The sequence below is a fragment of the Gobio gobio genome (assembly GCF_949357685.1).
Source record: "Gobio gobio genome assembly, chromosome: 6".
Classification (NCBI taxonomy): domain Eukaryota; kingdom Metazoa; phylum Chordata; class Actinopteri; order Cypriniformes; family Gobionidae; genus Gobio; species Gobio gobio.
Window position 1 is genome coordinate 19,864,460 of NC_137102.1, and position 12,716 is coordinate 19,877,175.

Here is a 12,716-nt window from a genome sequence, read left to right on the forward strand (position 1 = left end):
ATTTATCGTGCCTGACCAGTTAGAGGCCAAGTCTGTTGCTTAGCCACGCCCTTTTACAATGATCTCTGTTTCATGCTAATTGGCCTCTTTGCTGACCATGCAGTTTCTCATTCTCCATTTTGGCTTTGTTTTAGGTTGGAAAAACAGGTGCATATCTGCAGTTTCTACGAATTTTATTCCGTATGTTGATTCGCCTTCTTGAGGTTGACGTGTATGATGACGAAGAGCTGGAAGAGGGTAAGCTTCCATTTCCGTTTTTCCCCAGCAATAAAAAGCCATTTTCCTTGCTTCTAAATACAGCTCTATTTTTATTCACACAGAAAATAAAACACATTATTGAAATACTTCACCCAATCGTCCCGCTCTTGAACTTTTCATTCATGATCTTGAATTTAATTCTCTAGACGTGCAAGACAAATCAAAGTTTCCCCCTGCTAGTGGGCCGCAGTGGCCTGACGTGGAGGACATCCGCAAACTGCCATTTGACCTCTACCCCCGTGACCACAAGTGCAGATATGCCAGTCCAGTGTATGCAGACAGGATGCCAAAGACACTGAACGGTATTAAACTGCTCTTTTATTATGGTGTGCCTTATTTTGCTTGAAAATATTGTACAAGTATGCTTATGTGCTGTTTTGCATCTGCACATGAAACACAGGGGTTAAAATAGAAAGACTAGAGGCAGACGTTGAGCCTCCGAAGAGAAACACAGTGTCTGTAAGACTGAGTCTGTTTGCGGCCCACAATGCATTTCACCACTGTGAGCAGTGCCACCATTACAGCGAGCCGGCTCCTGCCACTCAGGTGAGGATATCTGTGATTGATCATGTGATGCATCAACATGTATTTACATTTCTTTAAAAACACCTCAAACATGAATAAATAAAGTAATAGCATGTCTAGAAAGGTATATGGCTGTTTGTAAGATCTTCTGCATGTCTGATTCTAGCTGTCCGACTGCACCTTCCATGCCTTCACATTCTGCTCATCCATGCTGGGAGAGGAAGTCCAGCTGCACTTTATCATTCCTAAAGCCAAAGAGCCTCATTTCGTCTTCAGCCAGCAGGGCAGTCACTTAGAGAGCATGCGGCTACCTCTGCTCTCAGACAAGGTGAGACACGTTTAGTGCAGGACAGATAAGCTTTAACAAAAAATTTAAATTATGTCATTATTTACTCACCCTCATGTTGTTAAAAACCTCTGTGCCCTTTTCTCTGTGAAAAATATAAAAAGAGAAATTGTGACCACACCTGTCAAGCTCCAAAAAGGACCCCCCCCCCCCCCCCCCCCCCAAAAAAAAACACCGTAAAAGTATTGCATATAGCTTGTTCTGTCTTCTGAAATCATATAGAAATTAAGTAAATTAGGACGGAATATTTGTGTGAATTGTCACTTTAAAGCCACAATATGTAATTTTTCGCCACTGTGGTCGCTTATTCATAACAAAGGTGTAGCTTGATGATGCCTCGATTTTGGGGAGCTTTTATTATGCCACAGACAAGCACTTCCGCTTCTTCCGGTAATACGTATGTGGGGTAACGCAGCGCTGTTTTATCATATTTGAAACATTATTTGAGTGTTTTAAAAGTTATGTTGTAATGCTACTCTGTTTGTTTGCTCCGCGGCTACTATGCGACACTTGTTGCACACTGCAGTAAGCTAGATTGATATTAGGCATGGTAAAACATGGTACTCATGGTAAATCAAGAAAACGAGATTCAAACAACTGTGTTGAGCTATATAACAATCATTTGTTTTCTGTCGGTGAATGTGTACAAACAGTTGCTCACCTGTCTAATAATACATAATATATTAAAGCGAGTATGATGTCATTGATAGGCAACGCACGAACATAGTCTGTGTCCTGGTTAAAATTGCTTATTTCTCTGGATTTAAACATTCTTGGAAACATTTGGGATAATGTAAGTACACATGTCAACAAAATATAACATTGTTCTAGTTGTTTTTTGATATTTTAATCCAAAAATCTTACATATTGTGCCTTTAAGGGGTGCAAGCAAATATATATATACAGTATATATATATATATATATATATATATATATATATATATATATATATATATATATATATATATATATATATATATATATATATATATATATATATATATATATATATATATATATATATATATATAAAATAATTATTATTATTATTATTATTAATATTATTAAAAAAATGGTAGCTTATGCCTAACAAATATAACGACAAATACATCTGAACAGTGAACACAAGATGAAATTCAAAGACAGAGATAAACAGAGACTTTCAAATGATAGTTACTGAATGCCACAAAATGAAAGCCACAGAAAAACTGACCAGGATCAACTGTTTATTATTTGCGTACCCCTTGCATTCAAGGTCAATTCAAAATAAATTTAGAGATAAATTCTTCTGCAAGGAGTACCTGGATACCTGAGCAATGCAAAAAGCTCTGTGGTTGCTGAGTCATCGCTCACGTTTTTTATATGGTTTTCTGGACATATTGCAAAAGTTGTCTTAAAATGACTGTGCTGCTCTGTTTGCCGACTCAGGAGTCTGGGGTGCTGAAAAGTCCAATCTTCACACCCACAACGGGCCGCCAGGAGCACGGGCTTCTCAACATCTACCATGCCATGGAGGGAGCCGAGCACCTGCACATTTTGGTGGTCAAGCAGTATGAAATGCCCCTCTACCGGAAATACTGGCCCAATCACATCCTTCTAGTGCTGCCAGCCATGTTCAACAACTCAGGAGTGGGTGAGTATCAGTCAGGCCTGCGTTTCTCTGCATTTCAGTTGATAGTAGAGGCCATTGGTGGCCTTGGTTGTATGATTTACTTACAATGCTTTTGGGAAATGATGAAGAGGATTGTGTATTCATTATTGTTATTGAAAAACTTGATTGTGTTTATGTGATGTTTCAGGAGCGGCTCGATTCATGATCAAGGAACTGTCCTACCACAACCTGGAGCTGGAGAGGAACAGGCAAGAGGAGCAGGGCTTCAAACGTCAGGAAGTGTGGCCCTTCATAGTTATGATGGATGACTCCTGCGTCCTGTGGAACGCCCAGCAGCCTGGACCCGAGGGCAACAGGTATGTAATGATGGATGGATCCATGTACGGATTTGTTAATTGGAATGTCTTCATTGTCTAACATCCATGGATTATCTGTCTCTCGCTCAGTGAGGTGATGAACGTCTCACTGAAGAGCATCCTACAGCACATGGAGGCCACTCCTAAGATCTCTCTGTATGCCATGTGTGGCCTGCGGAAATGGAGCAGTAGTTTGTCTTCTCAGGCTCCCACAAGCTCTTTCTCTCGCTGTCACCTGCATGACCTCATCATGCTGAACGTTGACCTCACTCAGAACGTCCAGTATGACCTCAACCGGTGAGTGTTTGCATTCTGAGGGGGAAGAGCATGTAGTTCTTGAGTACTGACACATAAATATAGTTTAATTTTCGCTAACCGAGGAGAATTTTTAGAGTATTTTATGTTGTGGATTATAACAAACAGTAAAGTCTAACAGTCTGAACTGACCGTGTGTGTTTGTGTATGTAGGTTCACATGTGAAGAGGTGGACTTCAACCTGAGGGCAAACAGCAGTGGCCTTCTGCTCTGTCGGTTCAATCACTTCAGCATCATGAAGAAACACATCCCCATCGGAGGACATAAAGACTTCCTCATCAAGCCCAAACTTATGGTGAGCTTCATAATGCCCCTTCAGAACAGAAAAGCCACTTCAAACCTGTATAACATACAAAACGCTAATATTAGCTTGTTAGCGTTGAGTTAATTGTAACTGCAGTTACATTATACGTTCAATAGTGGGCGCTAATCAACTAGTTGTTTTGATGCTGCCATTTTGAACATCCCAACTCAAACAATTCCCCTTTATATCTCCCTAAAATTTACATTCACAATGTTTGCCTACATTTGTGCAATTGCTATAATTATTAAATGTAGGTATATAAATCAATGTCATGTATTATATTACACTATCATTCAACAGTTTAGGCTCAGTAAGACTAAAACAAACAAAAAAAGTATACTTTTATTCTGCAAAGATGCATTAAATTGATCAAAAGTGACAGTAAATACATTTATGATGTTATAAAAGTCTCTATTTCAATAATTGCTTTTCTTTTGAGCTATCTATTAATCAAAGTATCCTAGGAGAAAAAGTACCATGGTTTCCTCAAAAATATGAAGCAGCACGACTGTTTTCAACATTGATAATAATAAGAAATGTGCAGAAATATGCAGCATTTTAGAATGAGTTCTGAGATATCATGTGACACTGAAGACTGGAGTAATGATGGTGAAAATACAGCTTTGCATCACATGAATAAATTGCTTTTTAAAATATATTTAAATAGAAAACCGGTATTTTAAATTGCAATAATATTTCACAGTATTACTGTATTTACTGATCAGATTTTGATCAAATAAATCCAGCCTTTGTGAGCATAAGAAATTCTTTCATATTATTATAATATAATTGATACATTATTTTATTATATTATATTAAGAGACTAACAGCTCTAAATCAACCTCTTCCTCCTCCTCTCTTTCCCTGCAGAGGATGGAGACCCCGGTGCGTGTGTGTGCATCTCAGTATGTGTGCGCTCCGGACAGTGAACACACACTTCTTTCTGCACCGGCTCAGTTCCTGCTGGAGAAGTTTCTGCAGTCTTGCAGCCATCGTCTCTTTCCTCTGGCTCTCTGTAACAGCGCTAACCCCGTGCTGTCCATAGATGGTTACCTCAACCTCGGCCCAGAGGTAAAAAAAATCAATTCGTGGTCTCACATTTCAAGAGCTTGTTCACCCAAAAATGAACATGTTTTGATTATCTACTTGCCTAAATATCATGCCAAACCTGTTTCCTTTGTTGTTGTTGTTGTTGTTGTTGTTGTTGTTGTTGTTGTTGTTGTTGTTGTTGTTGTTTTACATGGAACACAAAAGGAGAATATTTGAAGAATGTTCATAGCGCTCTTTTTCATAGAACAACAGTTAACTATCAACAAATAAGCATTGACTGGTCAGGAAATGAAAATAATGAATTGGAGATGCACTATTGACTGAAAGCATGTTAGTTCAGTTGTTGTGTTTTCTTTGTGTTTACAGATTCAGGTGTGTTATGTAAGCTCTCGGCCTCACTCTGTGAATGTGGATCATCAGTGTGTGGTCTTCAGTGGGCTGCTGCTCTACTTGTGTGACTCCTTTGTTGTTTCAAGCCTCCTGAAGAAATTCAACTTCCTCAAAGGTGAGGCTGGGTTCCTTAAAGGATTATAAAATAAACTTTCGCTGATAATTTACTCACCCCCATGTCATCCAAGATGTCCGTGTCTTTCTTTCTGCAGTCAAAAAGAAATTAAGGTTTTTGATGAAAACATTCCAGGATAGCTCTGTGCCATAACTCCGCCATAACTTCCGCTTAGTGAAGTCAAAAAACGAGTGTGGTCATAGATGTATACATAGATGCCTCATTAGCGCCTGCACGGATCAGTAGAATGAGGAATCTATGATCGATATATCTATGGCCACGCTCGTATTTTGACCTCACTTAGCGGAAGTTATGGCGGAGCTCAGAGATGATCACGTTCGTCTGATAAGAGGTAAAATAATAGCATAAATACTGCTCGGTTTCTCGCAGAAACTGATCGTTTCGCTCGATAAGACCCTTATTCATCGTCTGGTATCGTTTAAAGCCCTTTGAAGCTGTACTGAAACTGTCATTTGGACCTTTAACCATTTGGAGCCCATTTAAGTCCATTATATGGAGAAATATCCTGGAATGTTTTCATCAAAAACCTTAATTTCTTTTCGACTGAAGAAAGAAAGACATGGACATCTTGGATGACATGGGGGTGAGTAAATTATCAGCGAAAGTTTATTAAAAAGTGAACTAATCCTTTAATATACAAAATATTAATTTACAAAATATTATAAAAAATTAACTATTTAAAAAAAAAATCCTTACAAAAGCACCAACATACACTAACATTCAAAAGTTTTTTTTTTTTTAATGAAATATATGCAGCCTTGGTGAGCAGAAGAGATTTTTCAAAAACATTAAAAAATCTCTTCGGCTCACCAAGGCTGCATTTATTTCATAAAGAAATACAGGAAAAACTGAAATATTATTAATAATATGAATAATAATATATATTATTGCAACTTTAAACAACTGTTTGAATATACTTTAAAATGTGATTTTATTCCTGTGAATTTTCAGCATCATTACTCCAGTCTTAAGTGTCACATGATCCTTCAAAAATCATTCTAATATAATGATTTACTGCTCAATAAATACTTTATTATTATTATTATTATTATTATTATTATTATTAATGTTTGCTGCATAATATATTTGTGGAAACTATGATAATTTATTTTCAGGATTCTTTGATGAATGCAACAGTTAAAAGAACAGCATTTATTTAAAATAGGAATCTTTTGTAACATTATAAATGTCTTTACTCACACTTTTTTTTAAAAATCAATTTAATGCATCCTTCCTGAATAAAAGTATTTTATTATTATTTCCCACAAAAAAAAACACTCATCTTACTGACCCCAAATGTTTTAATGGTAGTCTCTAATCTTTAGTCTTTAAAAATTCTAGCTTCAAATGGGCAGTGTAATCTTATTGGTCCAAAATCCCACTCAACATAGATATTAAATATTAACGTTCATCAGAGCTGTTATAAAACAGCACACGCTTCAAGCTTTAAATGATCACCATTTTTTCCACTCATCTTGCAGGTGCCACGCTGTGTGTGATCTGTCAGGACCGGAGCTCTTTGCGCCAGACTATTGTGCGTTTGGAGCTGGAGGATGAGTGGCAGTTTCGTCTGCGAGATGAGTTTCAGACGGCCAACTGCAGCGAGGACCGTCCCCTCTACTTCCTCACAGGCCGCCATATCTAATCTCCACATCTCCATTTCCCTTCAACTGTTTGGCCAACACATAGAGAAGATGTTTTCCAGCATCGTAACTCTCGACCTCTGAGAGTTTCTGCTTATAAGGAGAATAAGACTTGAGATTCTCCAGTCAGCACTACCTCGGACAACGTTTGAGGATAAATACTCGGAAGAAATGTCCAAATGACAGAGACTGTGCTGGATACAGATGTTGTGCGTTTGCCTTGTGTGTTTTCCCTTTTTTTATGTTTTGAAAAAGCTTTCAGAACATTGTTTGTTGGCGATTTTGCGTGTCCTAACACGCAAGTACAATGCAAAGGACATCTTCATAAATATATATGATCTCAGGGTTTTTTGTCTCAAGACAAAAGGACTTACTACTACTCTTCTATCTTCTTACCTTCTTCTTATATGTACTTCTCATCATCAACGCCTTCTACCAAAGACTTATAAACTCCTCAAGATGGAAGCTCACACGACAGCACATGATGCTTTTAAGTGTGTAGTCTTGGGAGAATTTCATTGGGTAATCCCAAACCATGTCATCAAGGTGATCGTAATCCAGAAAAAACATTCCTTGCTCCTCAGAGTTGTCAATCATTCAAGTTCGGATGTTTCAATGAACCCGCAAAGTTCACTTGCTGATATCAACATTCGCTACATCTAAAGAAATCTATTTATGATCTTCTGGATTCCGGCCTGCAACAGCCGATGTGTGCCGGATTGTAAATGCTAGTTGATACTGACGTATTAACCACCTCATTATGCTTTAACTGAGGTCAGTGAGTTTAAAGGTCATTTTGTCTGAAGTTAGCATCTATTAATCATCATATTTCAGCGAAAATTCCTTAATTTGAAGTAGCTGGGAATGTTTTGGAGTTGCACACTGTAAATGCCTTAAAATGACGACACAATCCCAAGCTCCACTCCAAAAAGAGACTATTAATATCAGTGAAACAGGAAAGACAATGCCCATTTCATAAGGATGGCTAACTAGCTAGCTAGCTTATATGGTATGTCTGAGATTATGAATGTTCAGAAATGGTTTATCTTTTGGTGTTTAGGACTTTTTGGATGTTAAAAAAAGCTTTGTTTACATTTTAAGAAATGCCGATATTAATATATATGACAGACTTTTTTGTCACTTTGGATTCTGGCTAGTTTTACTGAAGAGTCACTTTGAGTCGGATGTGTCACGGATCAAATGCATTCTTTTATTTTTCCATGGCACAAAGAATCTACCTAGGACCGTTAGTTTCTCTGATTTATTTAAAATTAGAAAAATGGATCCCTTTTTCGAGGGATTGTTTTATTTATTGAACAAGCTTCTTGGACTGATAATCATTGAAATATCAGGATTTTTTTGCTAGGTCAAGTCCTTGAATCGGTCATCAAAAGCTTTGCACACTTCCATTGAAACTATGTACAGATGATGTATTAGAAATGAACTAATGTAAACAAACAGTATATGGTTTACATGACTTGCTAGTATGAACCAACTGGAGTGTTTAGTAAAAAATGCATCAGGTCCCATGATGATACTGATTGTAATGATGAAGAAAGCCAAATACCCACTGGACAACCTTTAGAATGTGTAGATAATTTGATGTGCACATAAATTATGCAATTTGCTTCTCACAATCGTTGCATCTTTCCTGTCAGCTGTGAATATTCTGAACATATGTAGCACCAAACCATTTGAAATCTACCTCATAATCTACTGACCGGCTTTGGTTTAGTAAACATTTGATTTCAGAAACATGTTCTTATTGCTGTTGAGATAAATGAATGTAATAAAGTGTTCTCATCAATCTTATTCTGTTTGTGTGAGTGTTTCAGTAGAGAGCTCAACTAATCATGTGACCCTTTCAGCCTTACATAATGTTCTTCTTGTGGACTGATGTGAGTCAGTTAAAACAAATGACATAATAGAATTTCTAAGGAACCTCAAGTTCCGATCCTCAAATTTATATCTCGCAATTCTGACTATTATAATTCACAATTCTGACTTTATATCTCACAGTTCCGACTTTTTATCTCACAATTCCGACTTTATATCTCACAGTTCCAACTTTATATCTCACAATTCCAACTTTATATCTCACAGTTCCGACTTTATATCTCACAATTACGACTTTAGATCTCACAATTCCGACTTTATATCTCACAATTCCAACTTTATATCTCACAGTTCCGACTTTATATCTCACAGTTCCGACTATATATCTCACAATTCCGACTTTATATCTCACAATTCCGACTTTATATCTCACAATTCCGACTTTATATTTCACAATTCTGACTTTATATCTCACAATTCTGACTTTATGTCTCACAATTCCAACTTTATATCTCACAGTTCCGACTTTATATCTCACAATTTCAACTTTATATCTCACAGTTCCGACTTTATATCTCACAATTCCGACTTTATATCCCACAGTTTCGACTTTATATCTCACAAATTCCGACTTTATATCTCACAATTCCGACTTTATATCTCACAATTCCGACTTTATATCTAAAAGCAAACAAAAACAAGTTTTAAAAAAAGTTTTATAATTTTGCCTACATTATGGAAATTTTAGTTTTGAACATTCTCTGAACGTTCTAAAAGTAACTTTTAAAAACATTAGACAAACGTGCAACTATGTCTATACGTACAGTATATAAACGTATTTGTGGTAACATTTTGAGAACATTATTAAAGACAAGTTAACTCTGAATGAACATTCTATTAATATTACTGGTAGAATGTTAGCTCACAACTTCAGCTAAAGTTCTGAGAACGTTCCCTGTTAAGCGGGCTTTTGCATCCCTACAGATGACTGTATTCCACCTGCAGAATTTCCCTGTACAAAGGTTAGCGTGACCGCATCCTAACTGTCAAAATATTACTCATATTAACTTCTCTGTTGTATAAACGGAATGAACAACATGTGATATATTGCTTATAGCCTATAGCCTATATAACACAATGGAGTAATACCTGACTGTGTTTTTCTATTGGTTTGAACTGGATTGACACATTTATAATGCCCAGCTTCCATATCACAGTTCTTATTTACTGTGCTTATTTGCTGAGTCAACTCATCAATCATCAACTTATAATGAACTTTATATACAGTCACCTCTGTCCTAAATATTGTGGGACTCTGTATAAAATCAGACCACGGTTAAACCCAAGAGATATAATGAACTTTAACCCTATTAAAGCAGCGTGACACATTATCAGTTCACTCAGGTTGTCAAGATATTCTCATGCTGACTGCCAAGGGTGAAAGCATGTGGGTGGTTTTATGTGTTTTAAGAGTGAGGCCCTCGAGTGAAGTGTAAACCATAGATTCGAAAATAAATCTGGCAGTCTGTTTTTGATGGTTTGGTACATCCTATTATAGTCTGAAGAGCCTAGATGCCCTACTTACATGCCCAAACACACACATATTTACACAGTTTCCTCATTTTGGTAGATCTGCGATGCAGAGCTTGTTAGAGATTGACATAATGGGTAATATTAAAAGGTGGAATATTAAGTAGTAAATGTATCTGGCAGAAGCCTTAAGAATTGGAGATAATTGTTGATTACAAAAAAAGTACAATAACAGGCTATAGTAATGGTATCAAATGATAATACCATGGTACTTAATGGTTTAATATATAATATAATGGTTTATTACATGATCATTTACCATAGTATTTATACAAAGAATACCATTGTAATACCAGGGTACATGTCCAGAAACATACCCAAAAAACCTGTTAGTACAATCCCAGGGGGGTATTCCAGAAAGCAGGGTATGTGACAGGTATTTTTAAGAGTAAGTAAGTGGATCAGAGGTAACTTTCAGGGTATGTAAGTAGCCATAGCAACTCACTCTCTGAACATAACCTGCTCCGGAGGGTTAGTTTGCTTAAGAGGTATTCAGATGCATGTTATATAATTAATATAGTTATATTAATATAACAACATTTGTTATGTAGTTATATAATATACAATAGTATATATTAATTCTAAAACACTATTACAACAAGGTGATGTTTAAATGTTAATTCAATTCAAATATATTTATTTATTTTATTATCATCTCACACATGGATCTGGATTCAATTAATTAGCATCAAACAAAAAAATATAATCCTTATATTCAGTGAATAAAGATTACTTATTAAACGAAGACATTGAAAAAAATGATTGCACAACCACCAAATAGGTGGCGATGTGAACTAAGTAGGTTATGTAACTCGCCATTAAACAAAAGAAGAAGAGGAAGTAGAATGGCGCACTTTTTCTTAGCGTCTGTTTCCATGGTGAATCATCGATTTGTTGCTAGCTGTTGAGAATGTCTTGTGTGTTAACCGGGAACATACTCGGATTTGTCTGAACCTACTCCCGGACTCGTTTTTGGAACCAGCATACCTCGAGTAAGCAAGGTTTGGGTTAATCAACCGAGAGTTCAAGGTATATGTGACGGTAAATTAACCTTGCTTTCTGGAATACCCCCCTGCTAACAGGGAACAAAAACTTTGGTTAAAGGGTTAGTTCACCCAAAAATGAAAATTCTGTCATTAATTACTTACCCTCATGTCGTTCGACACCCGGAAGACCTCTGTTCATCTTCGGAACAAAAATTAAGATATTTTAGTTGAAATCTGATGGCTCTGAAAGGCCTCCATTGGCACATCACAGAATTTTCATTTTTGGGTGAACTAACCCTTTAACATTCAGGCAAGGTTCTCTCAAAGTTCTAAACTAATTCTAGTAATGTTAATAGAATGTTTGTTTAAGACTTTTGTTCATCAACACAAATTAAGATGTTTTTGATGAAACCCAAGACGTTTCTGAACCATCAATAGACAGCAACATCATTGCAACTTCAAAGGCCCAGAAAGGTAGTAAAGACATCATTAAAATAGTCCACGTGACTACAGTGGTTCAACCTTAATATTATATCTCTCCTCTTCCACGTCATTCTCCTACACTGTTCACATAATAAACACAGTGCAGCGCTTCAGGGTTCTACATCAGAAATCTGGCTCATTATTATTTCATCAAAAAATATCTAAATTTGTGTTCTGAAGATGAACAAAGTTCTTACGGGTTTGGAATGACATGAGGGTTCTTTTTTTTTTGGTGAACTATCCCTTCAACCAAATTATGGTTTGTTAATATTAATGTTATACTCATCTTCTTGGTAGCCTACCTACTTCTCCATCTGGCTGTTTATAATGAGATTATAGTCTGGATGAGATTTAAAACGAAAAGAACTTGGTAAGGAATGTGGGTCAAAGTTCTTCCAAACAATGTCTGTATCAAACTCATCTGAAGTTTATCAGCAGGGATTTAGATCATGTCATGCTCACAGCTGTTCAGACGGTACATTTGTGATGATTTTCTAAATATTTTTTTCTACAGTATAACAGGAAGATGAGTAAATAATCTTATTTCAGTGTCTCAGTGTTATAAGAACGGCACTCAATGCCACTCAGGATTGGCCTCCTGTCTCTTGCCTGGCTATCAGTTTCTCTGAAGCTGGCCAAGAGTGCTTAACTTTTAAAGAAATATCTGATCGTTCGCATAACACAGTCACTATTCATATCTCATACCGTCTGTAAACTCTTGCGTTACTAAGGCAATGAGTGACACATTTGTATTACGTTCACAAGAGCTCTGTTATCAGCCCCACAGTGGAAAATGAAACCATGTTCGATTTCAACTTTACGATCTCAGATATCTAACTCAGTAAACACTGCTCAATGTTCTACTATGTTCTTCCATTCGGTCAG

General features: G+C 36.6%; 1 protein-coding gene across 1 annotated transcript in view; it reads left to right on the top strand.

The window, feature by feature from the left end:
- Nucleotides 1-8,747, top strand: part of greb1l (GREB1 like retinoic acid receptor coactivator) — a 32,655-nt gene extending 23,908 nt beyond the window's left edge. The window contains exons 24-34 of the mRNA XM_079820219.1: nucleotides 135-237; nucleotides 405-560; nucleotides 659-804; nucleotides 950-1,111; nucleotides 2,559-2,763; nucleotides 2,930-3,098; nucleotides 3,189-3,395; nucleotides 3,567-3,708; nucleotides 4,588-4,788; nucleotides 5,134-5,272; nucleotides 6,775-8,747. Coding sequence (XP_079676345.1) covers nucleotides 135-237; nucleotides 405-560; nucleotides 659-804; nucleotides 950-1,111; nucleotides 2,559-2,763; nucleotides 2,930-3,098; nucleotides 3,189-3,395; nucleotides 3,567-3,708; nucleotides 4,588-4,788; nucleotides 5,134-5,272; nucleotides 6,775-6,938 — 1,794 coding nt within the window. The 3' untranslated portion in view covers nucleotides 6,939-8,747. The remainder of the gene's footprint in view (nucleotides 1-134; nucleotides 238-404; nucleotides 561-658; nucleotides 805-949; nucleotides 1,112-2,558; nucleotides 2,764-2,929; nucleotides 3,099-3,188; nucleotides 3,396-3,566; nucleotides 3,709-4,587; nucleotides 4,789-5,133; nucleotides 5,273-6,774) is intronic.
- Nucleotides 8,748-12,716: the final 3,969 nt, after the last annotated feature.